Source organism: Rousettus aegyptiacus, unplaced genomic scaffold (genome assembly GCF_014176215.1).
Source record: "Rousettus aegyptiacus isolate mRouAeg1 unplaced genomic scaffold, mRouAeg1.p scaffold_m13_p_9, whole genome shotgun sequence".
In the NCBI taxonomy this organism is placed as follows: Eukaryota; Metazoa; Chordata; class Mammalia; order Chiroptera; family Pteropodidae; genus Rousettus; species Rousettus aegyptiacus.
The window spans coordinates 64,186,558-64,211,105 of record NW_023416312.1 but is presented as its reverse complement, the minus strand read 5'-3'; the positions used below and the strand labels follow the sequence as shown (position 1 = coordinate 64,211,105).

Below are 24,548 nucleotides of genomic sequence, written 5' to 3'. Positions count from 1 at the left end.
GCTTGTTGGATATTATGATCTTTCTCTCCTACCTGGTAGCTAAACAGCTGCATTTAATTTTGGGGTCAACTTTCCACCTAATGGTACCCCATGTAATTTAAATTTTCTCACACAACATTTTTTGTTTTCAGACTCACTTCTTATGAACTGCTGCTTCTGTCTTCAGCTCATATTACCATCTATAGGAATCGCACTCTTTTTAAAAATTGAGATATAATTCACATATCATAAAATTTACCCTCTAACAGTGTATATAATTCAGTGGTTTTTAGTATATTCACATAGTTGTGCAACAATTATCTAGTTCCTAAATATTTTTATCATCCCCAAAAGCAGTCACTTCCAAATCCCCCTCCTCCCAGTCATAGGTAACAATTAATATACCTTCTAATTCTATGACTTTGCATATTCTGGATTTTTCATGTCGATGGAATCATACAAGCTGTAACCTTTCATGCCTGGCTTCTTACACTTAGTGTTTTTTAAGGTAATCCATGTTGTAGTATGCATCCACACTTCATTATGTTTTCTCATTAAGTAATATTCCATTGTATACGTATACCACATTTTGTTCATCTGTTCATCAGTTGATGGACATTTAGGTTGTTTCCACTTTTTAGCTATTATAAATAATGTTACTATGAACATTGAGCACAAGCTCTTGTGTGGACATATGTTTTTAACTTTGGGGGTTGGTATATACCCAGGAGTGGGATTGCTGGATCATATACTAACTCTATATTTAACCTTTTGAAGAACTACCAAACTGTTCCACAGTTACTGCACCATTCCTACCAGCAATATATAGGATTTCTATTTTTCACATCCTCACAACACTTGTTATTGTTCATCCTTTGTTATTGTAGCCATTTTTGTGAATGTGCAGTAATATCTCAATGTGATTTTGATTTGCATTTCCCTAATGATATTGTAGAGTGTCGTTTCATGTATTTGTTGGCCAATTGTACATCTTGTGTCATAGTCTTAATCTAACTACCTTATTTCTTCTTCTAGAGAAGGAAGAACCTCAAGATTGTTTAATTTTAACCTAAGAACTTTACCTGTCTCTTTGTTGTCTCCTTGAAGCACCTCTACAAAACCTAAACTTAAAATTATTTATAGACAAGTCATATCTTGAAACTGGAAGGCGCCGAACAAGCATATTTTCAAGTTGGATATGCTGTTATTACTTCCTAAGAGCTTATTCAATACAATTCCCTTCCTGAAGTCAAGCTAGCATAACTAGCTGAACTTACAGGATTGACTCTAGCATATCAGCTAGAAAGAAATGAAAGGGCTAATATGTACACAGAAAATAGATATGTCTTTGGTTTAATTTTATTTTTGTATTTTATAGAAACAATGGAGTTTCCTAATAGCTGAAGTTTCTTTCAATAAGCAGTATGAGCACATTCAAGCTTTGGCAGATGCCTTGTTCTCCTTCAAGGAAGTGTCTATAATTAAAGTTGAAACTCATACTGTGGAACAAGCCCATGAGGCAAAAGAAATGTCTTGTCAGGCCAACATGCCAAACTTGGTGCCTTCACCCAAGTTTGATGGGTTCAACAAGTAAAAAACAATCAGGTTATTCTATATTACTTCTATGGAAACGTGGACAAATTGCAGTTAAGCATCAAATTCTCGGGGGAAAAGGTATTGGGAAAATCTGGGTGTTTTCTTTATCAAATAGGCTATGGAGACACCAATACTGTCCCTTGGTCTCTCCAGTCTCTCTAAAATGAAGCTTGATGAGAAATTTACAAGCTATGACCTATCATAGTAAACAAATGTACAAACTATTCTGTGACATCGTTGTTGAGAAAATTTTAATCAGATAGTAGCTGAAGTCTCCAGTGCATGTTTCATTTGCCAGATTGATAACATTGGAAAAACTCTTAAGGTAGGACATGAACAAAAATCATAGCCTCGGGGACTTTTTGAACATTTACACATAAACATTGTGCAACTCCCTACACCACAGGAATTTGAACATGTACTTACTATTGCCTGCGTTCATTCTGAATAGCTAGAAGTTTTTCTTGGTCCTAGATTGTTATAGATTAGAATGTTAATTGTGATGCCCCGGGGCAACCACTGAGAAAATAAATCAAAATATGTATTAAAGGAAATGAGTAGAGAATTAAAATGGTACATTAGAAAATACTGATTGATAACAAAAGAATTCAGTATTGAAAGAAATGAGGAACCAAAAAGATATGACATATAGTAAAAAATAGCAAAATGGAAGAAGGAAGTTTTCCCTTACCAGTAGTTACATTAAATTTAAATGAATTAAAATCTCAATTAAAAGACAGAAAATGACAGAGTAGAAAGAAAGAAAAAACATGATCCAGGTATATCCTAAGAAACTCATTTATAACCCAAAACATAAGTAGATTGAAAGTAAAAGGATGGAAAAAAATTCTATGCAAACAATAATAAAAAAGGAGCTGGAGTGACTACTATATCATAATTAAAACTTTCATATGTTAAAGGACACTATCAATAAAGTGCAAAGACAACCCATAGGGTTAGAGAAAATATTTGCAATTCATATAGCTGACAATGGTCTACTATACAGAATACATTAGAGCTCTTACAAATTAACAATAAAAAGGCAAACAACCTAATTTTTAAAAAGGCAAGAGATTTAAATAGATATTTCTCCAAAGAAGATATATAAGCGGCTAACAAACACATGAAAAGATCATTAGTTATTTGGAAAATTCAAATCAAAATAACAATGAGATATACTCACTAAGGTGTCTATAATTAAAGAAATGGAAAATAACAATGTATCAGGGAGGATGTGGAGGAATTGGAAGCCTCATACATTGCCATTGGATGTGTAAATTGGCGCAGTCACTGTTGAAAAAAGTTTGGCAGTTCTTCGAAAAGTTAAACATAGGGTTACCATATGACCCAGCAAGTTCACTTCTAGTTACATACTTAAGAGAATTGAAAACATATGTTCATACCCCCCAAAAAAACAAAAACAAAAACAAAAAAACTTGTGCACAAATGTTTATAGCAGCGTTATTCATAATAACCAGTCATTATTCAAAAAGTGAATGTTAGCCATTTGTCCATAAACTGATGAATGGATAAATCGAATGTGACATATCCATACAATGGAACATTAATCAGTCATAAAAAGGAATGATGACGCATGCTACAACATAGATGACCCATTAACACATGCTAAGTGAAATAAACCAGACACAAAAGGCTACATAGTATATCATTCCATTAATATGAAATGTCTAGAATACACAAGTCCATAGAGAGAGAAAGCAGATTAGTGATTGCCAGGGGGAAAATGTAGAGTGACTGTTTAACGGGCATGGAGTTTATCTTTGAGGCAAAGAAAATGTTCTGGAATTACTGTTGATGGTTGCACAACATCGTAAATACACTAAAAAACACTGAATTGTACACTTTAAAATGGTTAAAAGAGTGAAATTTATCTCGGAAAAGCGTAATTTAATTTTATCAAGAGAAAAACTGAGGCTTTTACAGGAATCTTTACATCTAGAAGGCTTATGTAGATATAGGAAAGTAAGTTTTTTTTTTTTAAAGGTTGGGGAGAAAGTTAAGAGCAACCTTTTCAATTATATATACAGACTTCTAAAAAGGGACAGAAAATCTTCCCAGAGTGTATTTGACACTTCCTATTGACTATGTTATTGGATTTTACCCTTGACCATTTATGTTAATTTACACTTTCTCTCTTTCATATCAAGGTCTGATAGAATGAAGGCCACTCATTAGCCAGACCAAGCCCACCACCCAAATGTGCCAAGTCCTTGGCATGCCAGGAATCAGTCAGTGGCAGGCACAGTTGTAACCCAAGAAGGCCACTGCAGCCGTCAGGTCACAAGGGTGGAAGTGGATGGGTTTGCCACTGCCTCAGGGTCAGGACTTGCCTAGTTGCAGTGGCAAGGTTTCTGGGTCAATAAACACTGAAGTTGCTGGACACCATGAGCATGGATGAGATTACCTAGGGACAGGGCACACAGCATCGAAAGACAGCAAGACCAAGGGCAAAACCTTAGAGAGCACTGACATTTAAAAGGGAAATTGAGAAGAGAATTCAGAGAAGTAGGAAAAATAATAATTCTACTAATGATACCGCTATCGTTTACTACCACTTGTCATGTTTTGATGACTGTGCTAAGTGCTCTACAAACATCATCTCATTTAATCCTGAACAAAACTTTATAAAGCAGGCATTATCAACCCCATTTTCCTGAGAAGAAAACAGACTCAGAGACATTAAGGTAGCCTGTCCAAGTTTATCCTGATAATCAGTGGCAGAACCAGGATTCAAATCCAGATATGCCTGCCTTTTAGTTCACACCCTTGTTGCCAGAAAACCTACGAAAGAGTGTGGTCATGGGACCCAAGGGATGAAAGAGTACAAGTAAGAACAGAATAATCCATAATACAGTATCAAATCCGCTCCAACAATAGGTCAGATAAGCACGGGAAATGTCCAGTAGACTAACAACAAGACTTCATATGTGACCTTGATGAGGATGGTTTCAGTAGGTGGTGGGAACTCAGGCCAGATTGCAAACAATTGAAGGACTGTGGAGGAAAGAAGTGGAAGTCGTGAATGGAGACTATTCAAAAGTTTAGATTTGAAGGAAAGAAGAGGGATAAAGTGGTAGCTACAGGAAGGGAATAATCTAGTGTCTAGGGAGGTCTTATTTCTTGTTACAAAAGTTACATTTTTCATGTAGAAAATTTAGAAGATATTGGTGAATCAAAAGTATCTCACAAACTGGAGATAATCATGGTAACATTTTGGAATTACCTTTCTAGCCCATTACTGTTCTATAGACACATGCACACATTTTTACCAAAATGGTATCAAATCATTTATATTTTTTGTAACTTGCTTTTTGGTTAAAATACATTGAGAAAATTTTCCCATGATAATAATTGTGCTGTGTAAGCATCATTCAAATAGCTGCTTGATATTCTACAGGCTGTATGGAAACATCAGTTTCTTCACTATTGACGTCCACCTCTTCTCTCCTCTCCTCTTCATTTCCTTTCCCTTTCCTTCCACTTCCTTTCCTTCTATTCTCTTCCATTTTCTTCCCTCCCCTCCACAAGCTATTGTGCAGTAGAAGTGTAATTAATTCTGTCAAAATAGACTTAATATTGAAGAAAATATGAAGAAAATGAATACAATATCAGAGAAATACTTGTCTTCAAAAAGATAATTTTTTATAAGCTGAATGATACTTGAACATATTTATACCTACAAGCATGTGTGTGAGAGAGAAAGAGAAAGAGAGCAAAGGAGGGAAGGAGGGAGAGAGAGAGAGAGAGAAAGAGAGAGAGAGAGAGAGAGAGAGAGAGAGAATAGTAGAGAAGGAATGTTTAAAACTAAAAATGGGGAACAGGAAGGGAGGGTTGTCAAACAATGGATCAAAGTTCCTAAGATGGAAGGAAGATACAGAGCATGGATGTCATGATTAACCTTAGACAGGTGCCTATAAGTCTGTGAGGGGTATATCAGGTTGGGTGGCAGGAAGTTGTGGTTATTTCTGGCTTCTGTATTTATGATATAAAGTGGGGATTCAGGTTATCTGCTGAGAGGCGAAGGAAGGGGGCTTGAGAAAACTGGTGAAGAGCTGAACTGGTTTCTTTGGTGAATGGGAGAGAATGCTAACAAAGAGCACACAAAGGATCCATGGCAGTGTGGAAAGCCCAGTTGAGATAGAAGCCAATTGCCATGCATAGGATATAAACATTTTGGTTCAACCTAGGTTTGGGTTCTGGTACTATGCAAGTATAATGGATGGACCAGTGGCAAGGCAGTTCGAAAATATTGATAAGATAGTTTTCTAGGGTAGAAATGAAGGCGAGGGCTGCTAGATCGCATGGAAAATAATAGAGGGCATCAAAGGACTGGAGGGTTAAGCGAGTTAGAAGAATAATTGTAGTGACAATAAAAACAAAAACTAAGCAAATAGAATGTTTGGGATAGAGAAGTGGCCACCAGGGATGCCACAACTCCAAGCCACAAGGATTGAGACTGAAGTTACCTCTTCTGAAACCAATGTCACTTCAGTCTATGCCAGTGCAGAAACTATAAGCTCTGGCTTTACCACTGAGTTAGTCCACATTGGCAGAGACTATAGATGCTTAGGCTGAGGGAACTCTGACCATTAGGCCTAGTTTCCACTGTCCTCCAAGATCTATTGAGACTAAATCCACCAGGACTTCATCCTGGTTGTCATCACTCCTCCTGCCCCTAGTATATTGCATCACAATCCCCATACTGCCATGTATTTCTCTGCCCTTGATCCAGTGCTCCACTATTTTCCCACCTCAAGAAATTTTCCTCTATATCCACTGAAACTGCTTCACCATATTCAGCAAACCGTCAGACTCTCCATCGAGAGTTCCCTTCATCCCTTAACCTGAATTGAAATATAGTGGCCACCACTGCAGCCCTCTGGAGTAGCATTTATCTTTTCTGTCCTCAAAGGAAGATAAGGATGGGATTGGTGTCCTTCTTGCTTCTCATTTATGCTTTCATACCATTATTTCCCTGTGCTCCCAAAACAAAAATAGTATAACCGAATTGGCTCCTTCGAAGCTATTTAAATATATGCCTTCTTCCCCTCCTCCTCACTGATTGAATTACCTTCAGGCCACTCTTCTTTATTTACTAATGACTTTGATGCTTTCTCCACAACCTTTCTTCCCATCTCATGCTCTGGCACTATCCTGAGTTATTTCAACATCTCCAAGATTAATCCATCTGACATTTCAGTTCCTTGATCTCATCTGTTACATTTTTCTGCAATGGTAATCCTACTATGCATACTTTTGAACCCATTGTCTGCTATCTTTCAGGAACCTTACACTATTGGTGATCCCTCTCTTTCCTGTTTGTTCAGTTTTCCCTCTTCGTTGGCTCCTTCCCAACAAGTTTAAACATATTGAAGCATCTCCATTAAAAAGCAAAACAAAATAATACAAACAAACAAGAAACTTGCTTGACCCCATACTTAACTCAATGTACCACCTTCCCTTTCACAGCCTAACTTCTTGTGAGAGTTGTCTCTTCTGTCATTCATTCCTTGCCTCTAGTTTACACCTCCGTCCACTTGTTGAAGGGCATTTGGGTTGTTTCCAGTTTGAAGCTATCATAAATAAGATTCTAATGAATATTTGCATATAGGGTTTTTGTGTGAACGTGAATTTCCATTTTACTAAGATAAATGCCCAGGAGCACAAATGCTGGGCCATATAGTAGCTGTATGTTTAGTTTTATAAGAAACGGCCAAACTGTTTTCCCACTAGTAATGTATGAATGATTGTTTTTTGTAACATTGTCAGTATTTGGTGTCATTACTGTTTTTTTTCCTTTTGTTATTCTGATAGATGTGTAACTGTATTTTATTGTGGTTTAATTTGCATTTGTTTCTAATGGCTAATGATGTTCAACATCATTCATGTGCTTATTTGACATCTGTATATACTCTTCAGTGAAATGTTCATGTTTTTTTGCCCATTTTCTAATTGCACTGTTTGGTTTTTGTTTTGTTTTGTTTTTACTGTTGAGTTTTGAGAGTTCTTTCTATATTTTAGATATAAGTCCTTTGTTAGATATGTGGTTTGTGAATATTTTCTCCTGGTTTGTAGCTTGTCTTTCATCCTCTTAAAAGAGTCTTTTATAGAAAAAAAGTTTTAACTTGTTTTAAGTTTTACCTAGCTCTAGATCCCAAAGATTTTCTCTTATGCTTTTTCTAAAGTTTTATACTTTTACATTTAACTTTGAGATTCATTTTAATTTTAGTATAAGGTATAAGATTTAAGCTGAGGTTTATATTTTCTTTTCCTTTGTTCATCTATGAATGTCCAATTGCTCCAGGACCATTTGTTGAAAAGGCTATCTTTTCTCCACTGAACTGCTCTGTACAAAAAAATGTTGGACATATTTGTGTGGGTCTATTTCTAGGTTCTCTATTCTATTTCAATGACCTATGTGTCTATCCTTCTTCCAATGCTGCACTGTCCCAATTATTGCAGGTGTGTAGTAAGCCTTAATAAATGATATATGTTTTGTTTACCATTGTATCCTCAGCTCCTTGAACAGTGCCTAGCAAATTGTAGATACGAAACACTAAAATATTTCTCAAGGTGGAACAGTGTCACAAGTTATGTTATCTAACAGAACTTTGTTTGATGATGGAAATTTTCTCTATCTTCATTATCTAATACAGTAGCCCCTGTCCCATGTGGTTATTCAGCACTTTATATATAGTTAGTGCAACTGAGAAGCTGATTTTAATTTTTTATTTAATTTTAGATAATTTAAATTTAAATAGCCACCTTTAGATAGTGGCTACTGTATTGAGCTGCACAGGTTTATAGGTAGCCATGAAAGGGTGACTAAAATGGAAGCAGGTCAAGGTCATTAAGTTTTAAGAAGTCAAGAACTGCTCAAAGTTTTGGATGAATTAACCACGTGAACAGCAAAGAACCCTAGGACAATGACATGAATGTTGGCAAGGAAAGCTGTGTGTTAGAGGCTAGAAAGCCTGGATTACTTTGGGGCATGACCAGTATCTAGACAACAGAGATGAGGTGTGGTAAGTGATTGATTAGGCTGCTTGTGCCTTAACTGTCTTTCCAACAGGGCAGAGAAACAATGGCTTGGAAGCTGCTTCAAAAAATCAGGAAAGTGCGAGTGCCTCCTGCAGTCCCTATAAATGAGTGTTCTTGGTGAAAGGCCAGAGTTAACTAGGGAGAGAATGAGCAAGTAGCATTTGGCAACAAGGAGGAACATGTAGGAGAGCTTTGTTATCACTCGGCAAAGTATCTGGGGAACACAGTTGAAATATTTGTAAGGGAAGGGAGTCATGGGAAGAAGGGCTATGGAGAAGAGGAAAAAAAATAGTATGAGAACGTGGATGATGACTAGCAAGGCAATCTCCAAAACTTCTGAGGTGGTGGCAGAGCTGGTCTCTTTGGTAAAAGGTGTTATCGCCCTGATCATGCACTCTATAATAAGGGTATTTAACTTTTGGACCTTTTTTTGCAAGAAAATGAACTTCTACAACCATGAGATGTACATTAAACCATTAACCTTTGTATAAAAGTGAACATTTTGTGTAAGAAACTTTTTTTATTGTGGCAAAATACACATAAAGCAAATGTACCATTTTAACCATTTTGTACAGTTCAGTGGCCCTTAGTAATAATCATAATGAATAAATATATTTTTAAAAGGGTGGGAGTACATTTATGGCGGAGTCCAATGATGAGACTCTGGTAGCCTTCATTGTTCTCAAGTTTCCAAATACAATGAAAGTATAGTGTCAAGCTGTTGCAGACCAGATATTGGCTGAGGTACATGTGATCTCGAAGTAGCTGGTAGCTCCATTTCATAGCCTCTGAGGTGGTTGCAGATACCTTTAGTTCACTCAAAAAGAGCCTAGTGACACACTATTTGGAGCTATAGAAGTTAGTGAAACCTCTACTAGCTTCATTTCCTCATCTGTAAAATGCAATATTAGTCTCAAAGTAGTCATGAAGATCAAATATATGTAGAATGTATTAGCGACGTGCCTGATACATAGAATGCTCTCAATAACCGGTAGCTCTTATTATTATGCTATGGTCATAATTTGACTCTGCCTTCTGTTAGAGCTATTAGAACATTGGACACATCATCTCTGTTCAGCTGTAATAATGTTTAGGGTAAGGACTGTGCACATTTTTTATACTCCATAGGCCCAGCACATAGTAGAAAGTGCATATACATTTGCTGAATGAAATAATTTTTCTTTTACATCCCTTCCTTCTTCTTTCAACCCTAGTCAGAGTCTACATGAAGAAGCATGGTCGTTAAGAGCACAGGTTTTCAGGTTAGACAGGTTTGAATTTTGGCTTTGCCATTTATTGCCTTGTAACCTTTGGCAAATTACTTAACAAATCTGCATCTCATGTATACCATGAAGAAAATTAATACCTACTTCATGGAATTAAATGAGAAAGTATAGTAAAGTACAATGCCTGTCACAATTGAGCACCTGAACAGTAATAATTGCTGCTGCTGCTTCCATTGCTGCTGCTGCTGCTGCTGCTACTACTACTACTATGACTACTACTACTACTACTACTACTACTACTACTACTACTATTATGTTTCTTTTAGAAAAAGAGGCATATCTCTCTGCTCCCCCTTGCACCATTCTGTTGGTAATTAATGAGTGGCTTGGTGAGAGGGAATGTGATATATCCATACTAAGGGATGGAACTCTTTCAAGGAAGATTTCTAGAGTTGGAAAAGCAAAAGATAAGTGGATAAGAGAAACTGAATCACCCATAAATAAAAGTGAGAAGTGGGTGACATTTGTTTGTGATGTCCTTTTTCCATGCCCAAGTCATAACCTCTCTCTTCAATTTAGGCTCTTACTGATGTGGCCAGACCAGGTCTGCCATGTTGTCTGCCAATACTCCGAAACTTTCTACTCTCCTCTTCTCACCACGAAAGCTCACTTGCTGTGTGTTCTAGGCTCTTGGGAACCAAACAGGAACTAATTTACTAATCTAGAGTCAGATGTTAATTGGCTGCTAATATTTTCCTTTTTCCTGACTGCACAGTGCTTTTGAGCACCTTAACTCATAATAGAGATTGACTTGTGAAAATTGCAGGTATGAGTAGGGTAAACAGAAGGAGGGGGGAGGTCTTTGGGCAGAGAAAACCTTCCCATGCTACACAGGCGACTGCTTACTCAGCCTTCAGGTGAAGTGAGCTTTGAACAGAAGAAAAGGTTATTGAAGTGGATCATAAAGGTCTCTCTCAGTAAACTCCTTTAATATTCTCAAAGTGCTCAAAACTACATTAAACACCTCAAAGTAGCAGCAACCTCCTTTAGCATTCACACTCATTATCACTCTCATTGATAGTATCTCTTTTGATCCTCTTTTTTTTCTGACTTTATTGAAAGACAATAGACAGTTAGTTGCTCATATTTACATTGCACAATGCAATGCGTTCTTTTCCATTATAGTTGGCATATAGTAATATACCAGTTTCAGTTGTACAGCATAGTGATCACAGATCCACATAACTTGCAAAGCGATCACCACACTAAATCTAGTACATCTCTTCTCTCTTACATATATATTAACCATCTTCCCCAAGCTACTCTACATCTCCATGTCTATTCTGCAACTATCCATTAGCACCTCTTAATCTCTTTGCCTTTTCTTCACTGTCCTCCCCAAACCCCCATTTAATAGACTTCAAAATATTCTCTGTATTTATGAGTTTATTTTCACCTTTGTCATTGTTATTTTGTTCTTTAGATTCCACATGTATGCGAAATCATGCAATATTTGTCTTTCTCTGTCTGACCCATTTCATTCGGCACAATACCCTCGAGATCCATGAAGGCAGTATCTTTTTCCATCCCCTTCCTTTTAGTCTCTGTGTGTATCTCAATCTGAAGTAAGTCTGTTGTAAGCAGCATATGTAGAGGTGTTTTCTTATCCATTCGACCACTTTATCTTTTGGTTAGAGCACATAATTGTTTTCCATTTGAAGTACTTGTTTATAGGAATGTAGTTATTATCATTCTTTATTCATGTTTTTTTCTTCTTAAAGAAGTCCCTCCAACATTTCCTGTAACACAGGCTTGGTGGTGATAAATTCCCTTAGCTTATTTTTGTCTGGGAAGCTCTTTATCTGTCCTTAGACTCTAAATGATAGCTTTGCTGGATAAAATATTCTTGGTTGTAGGTCCTAGGTTTTCATCACTTGGAATATTTTGTGCCAAGCCCTTCTTTCCTGCAGTTTCTTTTGAGAAATCAGCTACCAGTCTTATGGGTGCAAGTTTCTATCATTTAATTTTAATAATGGCTTTAACAACTGACTTACAAAATTCCTTAAAATTTAATCATCAGTTTTACAAATCAATATGAGGCAGTTCCAGCACATCATTAAAGCATCCTGGAAAAGTCACAACTTTTTATCACACGCATCTCTTTCCCACTGGTATATCACAAAAAAACCCTGAAAACCCACCATCTGCAATCTATTCTTTTGATCTGAGTTGTGCCTTTGGTATACTAAAAAGAGAAAGACCAGGAATAAGGATATTTGTTCTAATCTCAGTCTTACTATGAACTGGCTGAGTGACCTTGACCTCTTTGAACCCTGGATTCCTGATATGTAGAATATGGGGTTACAGAGGTTAGACAATAATATATTTTCTTAAATAACTCTTTCAGATGTGTGTGTGTGTGTGTGTGTATGTGTGAATGTGTTTACAGCCCTTTTGAGGTATAATTCACATGCAATAAGCTAGACATATTTAAAGAGTAGTTGATGAGTTTTTGAGTGAAATCATTACCACGAACAACATAATGAGCATGTCCACCAACTCCAAATATTTTCTTGTACCCTTTTATAAATGCATCCCTTTCTCTCCAACACTGTCACTAGGTAACCACTAACTTGCTGTAGTTATGGAATGCTTTGAATTTTCCAGAATTTTACAAAAATGGAATCATATGGTATGTATTCCACTCTTTATTTCCTTTTCTCTGTTATTGAATTAAATGATCTTTTTCTAATTTCTCATTGAGGAAGTTGAGAATTTATTTAAGACCTTTTTTCCCCTAATATAGCTGTTTTAGTGCTATAAATTTCCCTCTAAGGACTGCATTAGCTGTAAACCACAAGTTTGCATGTCTCACGTTTTCATTTTAACTGTTTAAAATATTTTCTAATTTCTTTTGAGACTTACTCTTGAACCATGGATTATTTAGAAGTGTGTTATTTTTCAAATATTTGGAGGATTTTTTCACATATCTTTTACTGATTTTTAACTCCCTTGTCGTTAGAGAACATGCTTTGTATGACTTGAATCATTTAACTTTATTGATATTTGTTACATGACCTAGATATGGTCTCTTTTGGTAAATGTTCAATGTACACATATAAAGAATATGTTTTCTGTTGTTGGGTTGAGTGTTGTATATATGTCGAGTATGTCAAATTTATTATTTGTTCTTCAACTCTTCTATAGTCTTATTTTCTGTCTCTTTGGTCGATCAATTACTGAGAAAGGTGTTGAAGTATCTGACTGAAACTGTGAATTTGTCTATTTCTCCTTGTTCAGTCAATTTTTGCTTCATGTATTTTGAATTTGTTTCTTTGGTGAACATGTATTTAGGATTGCTATATCCTCATGATGAATTAACTTTATTATTATGAAATGATTCTCTTTTCTCTGGTAATATTCTTTGCTTTGCAATCTACTTCTTCTGGTAATAATATAGTCATTACTGCTTTTTAAAAATTAATGTTAACATGGTGTATGTTTTGCTCTGAGACCACTAACTTCAATAAGACAACTGATATGTTTCTGATTATAATTACCATCTTTGTATTTGTTTTTTTTTTGTTTTTCCCAAACTCTGCCTGTTATCCAATGTCCAGAAATTGATATTTCATATATTTTGCCCATTTTTTGAGTTGTTAATGTGGAAGGGTAAATCCACTTAATCATTGCTGGAAATAGAAGACCTCCATGTTTTGTGTTTATACTGATTTGTTATTTATATTATGGACATTAGCCTTGTCATTATATATGTGCCAAATATATTCTTCCAGTTCATCATTTGCCTTTTAGTTTTATTTATGGTGTATTTTGTTCATAAGGAGATACAAAATTTTGATGTCAAATATTTTATCCTTTTCCTTTGTTTATAAATGCCTCCCTTATATTTCCTCTAAATCATCATGCTTTAAAAGAAGAAATAACTCCCCAGTATGAATGATTTTATTTTTTAACATCAAGTTTATTAATTATAAAAGTAATACATGCACATGTTAAAACATCAAGTAGAATAGAGGGCTATAGATGAAAATGAGAAGTCCCTTTCTTCTTCTCCCACTGCTCCTGCTTGTAAAATTCCTCTTGCCAGCAGTAACTCCCATTTACCAACTGTGTATATATCCTTCCTTACATATTCTGGACACAAACATACACATGCATATTTATCTTTTGAATACAAACTAGATATACACATATAGTTTGGCAATTTTTCATTTAACATTATATATTTGAGTTCTTAATGTGACCGTGTTTTATCAGATATTTATTAGACTGATAGAGGAACCAGGGAAGTCAGAGAACATGGTAGGAGAAATGCATAGGAAAAAGCATATTCATCTCTGTAATGCCAACATTAGCACAAAATCCAGCACATAATAAATGCTCAATAAATAAGGGTTAAATAACTAAAGGGAAGAAGAACTTGAGAAAACTGGAAACAAACTGCTATCTTGACCATTCTTCTCATGCTAGGCTTGGTCTCATGCTTCAGAATCATCTCCCAGGGCAAGAGGGAACAATTCATGATAATAAAGACATGGAGAAGCTGGACCTCTTACTTGTAATAACTCCCCACTCTGTGTCTCTTTCTCAAATAGAGTCATTGACTCCAGGAGACACACTTAGTTCAAATGCACATTTCATACTAACTACACAGCAAAAAAAAATCTGGCAGCTCAAAGACTACACAGCTCAGTTAGATTACAGGTACACACTCATACAAACAGCTACCATTATTTTGTACCTACTGTCGGGTAGGCACCACGTTGGAAACAACAGCCTTGCAAGGTTAATGTCAATTTATTTCCATTTTATACCTGAGAAAACTGAGGCTCCAAGAATACAAGTGACTCAATCAGGGTCACAGAGCTAGTCAAGTAGCTTCTAGAGATGACTACAATTTAATTGGGTGACCCTACTTTTCTATCAATACCACAACACATTCTCTCCTATTTCATGAACTTTGTGCTATTTTACTTGCCTGGCATTCCTTTCCTCTACTTGTCTTATGTGGTGTTTTTGTGGAAGCTAGGCAGAGATAGAAACATGGGTTTGTGCAGGATCCATGCTAAGCTACAAAGCATGCTGTCAGAGATGAGGAGTGGCTTGATCATAGAGGAGTCCATGAACAAGAACAAACACATAGGGGAGGTATTAAAAGTTCAGAAAAGGAAATTGAGCCTGGGACCTGGAGAGCACCCTCAGGAACCTAAGATATGGATACTACAGCAGCTCAGAAAACTCCAATGCAAACATTTCTCTCTCCTTAGGTGCCTTTGGTGAGCTTCTCACAAACACAGCCCTATTGCCTGCAGTCTTACAGCAACTGGCCAGTATATCTCCCTCATGTTAATCCTAACTTCCACAAAGCCTTTCCCTATGAACTCATTCTTCCCTCTTTCCTTTGTAAATTACAGGTTTTTTTAAATTTAAAATCAGCACCATCATATATAACATGTGTTTGTATATCCTCTTGTCCTTTATTCATTTCGAGTGTCATGCTTCTCTAAGTGGATTCATTCACGTCTTTTTTTCTATTGTTTTCCTGCCCGGTCTGGGTATTTGAAAACATGGGTATTCCAGTCCCAACTCCCCCACTAATGAGCTGTGTGACTTGAAGCTAGTCACAACCTCTCTGAGTTTCATCTTCTGAGCTTCCAGGGTTTTTGTGAAAACATAGTAAACATTGTAATACAATACATGAATGTAAGGTATTACTGCTGAAGACATTTGAGCTAAGGTTTTTCTGACTTTTATATCCTACTTAGTGGATAGTTCTACATAAGAAATAGGAATCACTGCTGCTTATTTCATACTAGTATCCTCAGCAAAGTTTAGCAGGTTTAAAACAAGAGTACTGCACAACTCCTAAGATAGCACCAGATGGAGTGGGGTCTATATGCACCTGATTTGGGGGCTCTCCTAGATGATTCCAGGCTTGCTCACTTTTAAAGCTTCCATTTTTCTGAATGTTTCTTTATGTAAATAATCCATGTCAATGCTATGAAAAATGAAAAGAATCATGTGTCAAGTCAAGCCAACAGATACCTTCAGCAGCTTTCCTTTTCTAAAAGATAAGATTTGCATTCACACTTGCTCCCCGGCACCACTCAGTTGCTTCACCCACTGGGCTATCAACCTCTTCTCTCAGCCTCAGCTCCTTTCTTCTGTCTCAAAAGAGAAAGTGCTTAACTTCTTCTTGGATTCTTATTCCTGTCCCTCCTTGCCTGTCCAAGACCCTGCTCCATTAGCCAATTAGTTCCTGCTCCTGTATCTGTAACCTCTCCCTCTCCATAGGCTCCTTCCTCTCAGCCAACAAATTCAACTATACTAAAACAAGACAAGAAAAAAAAGAGAATAACTCCCTCCTTCGTGCAGTCCAATAACCTCCCTCCCAGCTACTACCCCACATCTCCTCTTTTCATGAACTTTTTGACAAAGTAGTCTCTGCTCTTTCTCCACTTCCTTATCTCCCATCTCTTCAAATCATTGCAATCTGGTTTCCAGGCCCACTATACACCACTAAAATAGCCCTTGAAATGGCCACCTATGGCCTCCTAATTGCTAAATCCAATGAACACTTTTCAGTACTCATCCATTTGGACCTCTCTGCTGCCTTTGATAGTGCTGAGCACTTCTCTCTTGAAACTCATTTTCCTCATAGCTTCTAGGACAATTTTCCCTCCTGTTTTTCTCCATGGGTTTTCCTTTCCAAATCTACCTCTTAGAAGATGGTATTGCCTAGGACTAATTCACCAGAGATGTCCCTCAGAGTTTCCTCTCTTCTCACTCTCCCTAGAGAATCTCATCCATTGTCATGGCTTTAGCTATCATCTCAGGGCGTACTCCTATATCCAACTGTCTACCTACTAGAAAACTTCTCCCAGTGTCCTACAGACACTTTGAACTCCACAGGTATGTCCCTGATTAAAACATACTGATTAAAAAAGAAGGTACAGGCTCTTCGAAATGTGTAGTGAGGTACTGCTTTTAGTTTTTCATGGATGGAAGCTAATCTTTATCTAGCCAAGCGAAATGACTAGCCGTGCTAGTTATTCAATTGTAGGGTAAGTAGACATTTCATGTCATGAAAGTATAACATGACCTTTAGAATTTTTTCAGTTATTTATCAAAAGCTGTCTTACCTCTTGATTTGTAGAACTTTCTGCTAGGAAAGAGGTGGGCCAATATGTTTACAAAGCACAGAGGTCTTCTGGGAGTTAAAGACCAGTTACTTTTGACCCCTTCTTTCCAAATTTAGAGCAAAAACATGTATCAGGGTGAGCCAGGGAATTTTATCCTTGGTGCCTGGGAAAGGAATCAAGGCCTCTAAAACTATCTTGAAGAAGAAGGCTTAAGTAGAGCCCCTCACTCACCTCAAGTGCCTACATCTCTGTGAGCAAGGGCAGGTTTCACACATAAATATATATCTATGGCTGATTCAAGAAGCTCCTATAGATCCAGCCACCTGACACAAATGATACTTTAGAGAATAATGGCTGCACATCTGGTTATAGACTAATATATCTATAACCTTGGAGCCCAGGTATAATGGCAGTGCGGGGCTCACAGGGATTCAGACCAGCCAGGGCATCACCATCCAGTCACAAAGCTTCTATGGGAATGGGTAGGATTAGTTCTCAAGATCAGCCCCATGCAGCAGTGAGAAATAGCAGCCACAGTGGGCTGATTCTCCAGTCAGCTTCAGAAGCAAACTGTCTCTATCTTTGGGACCAATTTTGAAAATGTGAGGAGAGCCCCCAAAATGAACTATTACTGGAGTATGTGAGAGTGGTGACTGAATTTGCACCCAGAATTCTACTAACATGTTTTACTAATCACATATGGCATACAATACCTTGCATGCCCCCTCAATCTCATGTCCTGACACATTCTGCTATGCACGTTATGCTCCAACTATAGCAAACTTACTGAAGATTTCCCACCCCTACCCCCATCAAGTTCCATAAACTTTGTTGCTTACTGTCTGGCTACCTTTGCTCATACTATCTCCTGAGTCTGCACTACTTTTCTGCATCTTTACCCCATGTCCCCTGAATATAGTCTTGAGACTCAATTGAGGTGGCCCTTACTCCAAGAAGCTTTCTCTGACTCTCTCTGGCTATATGAGTCATTTCCTGCCATGACTCCCTTAAGACATCATGACTGCATTCATCATTTTATGTGCCTGTCTCTACCACTAGGCCCTCTGGCCCCTAAAGAGCATGGATCATGTCCCATGTCTTATTCAATCTTGTCTCCCAGCACCTGGAACATTTGCCTAGCACACAGCAGATGCTCAGCAAGTGCTTGTAGAATGAATGAAGGTGAGCTTTGTCATTCTGAGATCACAGTCTTTCTACTTTTGACCTTTTGAATGTCTAGAAACTTAATGTTTATTAAACATATCATTACTGTCTCCTTGCCTGGCCCCTGGATGTTCTAAATTACTAACTGGTATCTTATATACATTTACTATGCAAAGCACTGAGCCAGAAAGTTTACAGGGTAAAATACAATGAGGAATAAGATTTAGACCCCACACTCAATCAGCCCTAAGAAAATCATCTTCCTTCAGCCTTTCTAATTTCCAGAGAAGACTCCTTCTCTTTTAGGAGGCTTTCCTAGATTTACTCCTTCTCTAGCCCATCATCACATTAAATTATCCATAGTTTCCTATCACCTTACTTGGGTAAGTATATATTTCCATTGATTTCAGTGTTGTTTGTCTTATATACATTCTAACATTCCAAATTTATTTGAGGTCAGTGAATAGTGTCTATTCTCTGTGTTGTGTGTGTCCTTTATTTGTATCCTGAGTTATTACTGCACACTGCTATCAACTTGTCAAATGACAAGTCATAAGGGTTTGCATGCTGGCCTGAAAGCACAATGGAAGCACATTGGTTAAAAGACAGAGTGAGAGAAACAGGAAATGGTATAACAATTTACAGTAAAAAATAAATAATGGCATGACATCACAAAATATTTTTCCCTTGCTGTCACTTAGAACCTTTGCTGAAGCATACACAACATAGAATACTACAACATTAAATTAGTTTATATATTAAAAAAATATGAGGATTAATCATTGAGTTTATTTCAACCCATTCTCAATATAAATTCCAGTCACCTGTAAAGCCTCAAAGATTTAGGGACCTCTAAGAAGGACACCCTGGAGGTCCCTAAATCCTTGAGGCTCATCATCCTCCTCCTGGGCATTAATCACCATTCTTAAGTCTTTGAAACTAACAGACTTCATTTTTCTAGTAAAGAACCAGCTTCTGTTTCAGCCAGACTTGTAATCAGGCTTTTAGGCTGTTTTCATTTACACTTTAATCCATCAAATTGGCTTCAGAATGTGGAATTTTTGAAGTCAGCCTTTATTTTCCATTATGTGTTTCAGTTCTGAATACCATAAATAAATGACCATTTGGTCACTGGTTAGCTGCCAATAGAGCATAACTGTATTCCAATTAAGAATTACTTTCTGTGTCATGCCAACTTACAGAGCTGGCATATGGACACCGACCTGAAAGGGTCAAGATCTCCACTTATGTAATGACATCATTATAGCTTCATCCACTTGAGTCTCAAAGATTCTCAAAATGTAAACATTAAGCCCTCTAGCACGTATTAGGAGAACAAAGTATAAGAGTCCAACATTTATGGAGAACCTCCTATGTGCCAAGGGTTGCATTAGGTACATCCATAATTAACATCTCATTTCACTCAGTCCCATGCTGACACCAGGGAGGCAGGTACTAGTATTAGCTCCACTTTACAGACAAGGTTATTAAGGTTCAAAGAGGTTATATAAGCATGGTTATGTAGCTAGTAGATGTTAGACTTAGTAGTTAAGCCAGACCTAAAAGAATCTAGATCCAGTGCTCATTTTCCTACACCATGCTGCTGTTTCTAGTGAGATCCAGGGCTGCCTTTTCAGTGCCTCTCTCCTTGTTGCTGTGTCCAAGAAGGAGGTCTATTGGTAATTTCACTTATTTTGATATTTTGCTTAGGAATGGCCTGTGCTCAGTTTTTCTTCTCTCTTCATTGCAATGAATTGTGATCAAACCCAACATGCCTGCCCTGACCCCCTCCCTCCGACTTCCCTCAACACAGTAACTTACTAGAACATCTATAGTTTACACATTGAATGAATCAGTGCATCACACAGCATTTGCACTCCAAAATCCTTGAGGTCATTTCCACTTAAGTCTAGCAATGTTAGGTTCTCGTTTCTGTTGAGGACACAGGCAAGGTCTCCACAGCACACATCTGTGAGATGACATTCTGCTAACTTATGGGGTATTAGGGATTCAAGAAAGAAATCAGTTATATCCCAGGTTCCACAAGGACACTCCATTTCATATACAGCCTGGCAATAAGAGCTCAGCAGACAAAATCCCTGTGTACTCACCACAAGGTCTGTAGTTTGCAAGAAGGCTGTTTCAACCCTTCGCACACCACCTGCATGCCCTCATCCCCTAAGGCATTGTCACTGTGATCAAGGTCTCTCAGTTGTTCATCGGTATAGAGTGCATTGCACAAATCCTGACAACACTCTCCAGTCAGGTTACAGGTCCACAATCTGCCAAGGAGTAAGATAGAGAAATGTTGGCATCATTTCATCTGTACTGGATCACTTTAGGAATTGTGTTTGCCCACTAAAAAACACATGAGAAAATCAAAGCATCATGTAAAAAACAAATTCCCTGGGCCAGGACCAAGCAGAGATTGTGGAGAGGGGAAGATTTATTTCCCTTAAATTATGTAGGTCTTCGTTTATCACTTCCTTGGAGATTCAATCACCAAGCCAAAAAGTACTCATTTAATTTGGAGAGTTGCTGAAACATCAGGAAACTCTTCCTGTGGCTATAGTCCATGATATTTATGCCAGATCCTTTAACTGACAATCAGGCTGTTTTAATCCTTCACACAGTAATTTCAGTCCCAAATCTTCAATTTTATTATTAATTAGAAGCAGCCTTGTCAGGCTTCGGGTAGAGCTTAGGACTTGCATGAGGGACTCACAACAAGCTGCACAGAGGGAACATTCAGAAAGCCTGGAGGGATGGGGACACCAAGGTGGCTGTTAACCATGGCAGTAGGGAATTCCACTGAACCTCAAATGCCAAGGCCCATAAAGACAAAGACAAGCAGACACTTACACAAGATTCTCGACTGTACCCTTCCTGTGCCATAGACCTTCACAGAGATGTTGTACTCTTGTGTCTCCCAGGGCATGAGTAAACACAAACAGCTCTTTTAAAGTCTGACTCACTTGCAAGACAGAGGAGAGCTCCACACAGCTGGCATCTGTGAGGTAACATGTGCTCAAGCTACCCCGTGAAAAAGAAGAAATATTAGCCACTCTTGTCATTTAGCTTCCTGGAAATGGTTTCTCACCCTCCCCATTTAGCTAAGTCTTAGTCAGCCTTCAAGTTCCAGCTCCCAGCCCACCTCCTTCACAGAACCTTCTCCCAATGTCTCCAGGCCATCGTGACCTATTCCCTTTCCCTGAGTTTATCTGGCATTTCTAAATCATTCCACAGTATTGGGCACTTGATTACACATTGAACTGGGTTGTTCTCCAATGCTTCATATCTGTGTGTCCTTAAGGGCAGCCTTGCCACTTGTAGTCCTTCTGATAACTCCATCCACATCTAGCCCAGTGCTGGGTTCATAGTGGGTAGTCTATATAAAGTTAATATTTAATTAGTGTCATTCCTGTAAGTACACAGGATGATAGTATACTTGAAAGAGCATGAGATTTGGAGATGGATTTTTGGAGTCACATACTATTTAGCAATGTGACCTTAAACAAGTCACTTTTCCACCTAATCCTCAGTTTCTTCATCTGTACAATGAGGGTAAGAAAACTCAACTTATGTGGTGAGTGTAAGGAGTAAATTAGATGAAATAGCAAGCACCAAGCATAGATCTTGGCACAGAGCAGGCATTCAACAAGTTCAAGAATCATAAAATGATGCCAGATAATTCTAAGAAACTTACTCTAGTTTCTCCACTTTGCAGTTTGAATGTCTGAGACCCTCACAAAGATACTTCGCCCCAGTGTCCCCCAGGGGATTTTTACTTAGGTCCAGCTCAGTGAGGTTTGGATTAGAAATGAGAACAGAGGCAAGATACTTGCAGACAGCCTCTGAGCTTTCAGGGAGAAAGCTAGCAAACAACATGGAGAGAAAGAAAGATGAACAGAGACAGAATTGGCCCCTTTATCATTCTATTTACCCCTATTCACAATACCTCATGAGCAGAGAAAATAAAGGCCCAGCCATACAAGACCCCAAACTTGAGTATGTCACAGCCCCTTTTCCCTTATGGGCGGGACTTGTATATTGTTCCCACAACACTGTTGTCTCCCAGTGGGGCCTCAATAAATGTGACTGACCAGTAAAAGAAGAGTTGGGAAGAAATATCAAGATGACTTAATCTCATTTTAATTCCCTGCATGAGTTTTGCACTCCATCTCATATTTTCTTGAAAATCCAAGGTGGGAAATGCTATAATTGTTCTTAAGAAACTTTATAGTCCAAAGATTTTTCCTTTCCTCTTATCTAAAAGTCTGTTATTCGTTAATTTTACATCCTTAGAGAAACCCAGCCCATAGCCATCATCAATATTCCAACTTTGGCACAAAGAGTGTTTTTTACTGACCTTCCTGTCTTATCAATCTTTGTCCCTCCATATTAAGTAGTCCGCTTCCTTAAACCATTTCCCATCAACTTTTTCTTCCATCACTTTCAAAAATTTCTATGATATACACTACTACTTTTGAGTGCTCAATTTTCCCTTGAGTTACGAGGCTCCAAATTCTCTCTTGAAGAGGGCTCAAAAGGACATGTATCTATAGCTCCCCAATTTAGGAATTGTAAATAGAAGCATTTTAGAAAAAAAAAAAGAATTTCAAAGTAGATTTTAGAAAACTTTAATGTTAAAAAGCTTTTCCTTTAGAAAACCCCACATATATATTATAATGGTTAATTTTATGCATCAAGTTGGCTAGGTCATGGTACCTAGATATTTGGTCAAATGTCATTCTAGATGTTTCTGTGAATGTAATTTTTAGATGGGATTAACATTTAAATTAATTAAATTAATTAATTAAATTACTTTGAATAAAGTAATTTACCCTCTATAACGTAGGTGGGCCTCATCTAATCAGTTGAATGCTTTAATAGAAAAAGACTGATCTCCCAAGAAGAGAAAATTTTGCCAGCAGCAGATTGTCTTTGGACTTTAACTGCAACACTAGCTCTTTCCTGTGTTTCCAGCCTGCTGTCCTACCATGCAGATATTGAATTTGATAGCTGTCATAATCCGTGAGCTGATTCCTTAAAATAAATCTCTGTATATATATATACAAACACACACACACACACACATCCTATTTGTTCTGTTTCTCTGGAGAACTCTAATTTATATATATATATATATATATATATATATATATATATATATGATACAATTTATATATATATAAATTTATATATATACATATATATATTATACAATTTTTATTAGGTCATTACCATGGACTTTGAAATGAGACACATCTGGGTTTTGAACTGTGCGCCTTTGCCATGTTATTTAGTCTTTTGACCTTCAGTCTGTTTCCTCATCTGCTAAAATGAGGATAATTATCTGAACTTCTCAGAGCTGTTATGCACATGCAAAGAGAATCATATATACAAAGTACTCAGCACAACACTTAACAGAAAGCAAATTGCTCAATAAGTGTTATTATTATTGTTGATGTTATTACTACTTATGTTGAAAATTCTTGACCTAAACTTGCTACATAGGAATAATTTTAGGGACTGCTACTTTTCTTCTTCCTCCCTATGACTCCTTGAAATGTGTTTTGATCACAAAAATCCATCTTGGGTTGCATGTTTAAAAAATTTTCATGCAGTATGGAAATTAATAGTTACAACTTACTTGAGTTCCTGTAATTTGCAACTTGGATCTTTTAAGCCTTCACAGAGCAATTTCAAAGCTAAAGCATCCAGTTTTGTCTCACTAAATTTCAGCTCAGTGGGCCACTGATTGGTGCTAAGAACAGCTGCTAGCACCCCACAAGAAACAGGAGAGAGAAGGCATCAGTACAACCTTGAGAACAGAAGAATGACCTCATTACCTTCTTCATACTCTCCCCCGATACAAACAGAAATTGACAAAAATTATATGAACACAGATAACAAATTCCCCTGCTACCAGTTACCTCGATGTCTGTAAGATACAGTTTGGTTATTTTAATCCTTCACACAGAAGCTTCACTCCTGAATCTTCCAGGGTATTTTTTACAAATTCCAAATCTATCAGATACTGGTTGGTTTTGAATACTAAAGAGAGGTCCCTACCACAAGAAGCTGTGAGGTGGCAGAAAATAAGTCTGTGTGGAGAAGAAGAAATTTCAGGGAAGAAATAAAATAGTACTCTAAAGGTATCTGTTTGCACCTTACTGATATAATGAATTATTTCAATTCATTAAATAATTAATTTATTGAGTGCTTATTACTGTGCTAGATGCTAAAAACACAGAAATAATTACGACCCAGACACAGAAATAAGACCCAGACCCTGCCATCAAGGCATGCTCAGTTAATGAGGAAAAAAAAATTAGAAAATCATGGATTATAATAC

At 37.3% G+C, this 24,548-nt stretch overlaps 1 protein-coding gene across 1 annotated transcript in view; it reads right to left on the bottom strand.

Moving 5' to 3' along the window:
* Window positions 1-13,824: 13,824 nt before the first annotated feature.
* The window catches only part of LOC107501452 (NACHT, LRR and PYD domains-containing protein 3-like), a 60,438-nt gene continuing 49,714 nt past the window's right edge, over window positions 13,825-24,548 (bottom strand). The window contains 4 exon segments of the mRNA XM_036226419.1: window positions 13,825-15,882; window positions 20,302-20,472; window positions 21,897-22,076; window positions 24,127-24,297. Of these exon segments, the coding sequence (XP_036082312.1) occupies window positions 15,804-15,882; window positions 20,302-20,472; window positions 21,897-22,076; window positions 24,127-24,297 (601 nt within the window). The 3' untranslated portion in view covers window positions 13,825-15,803.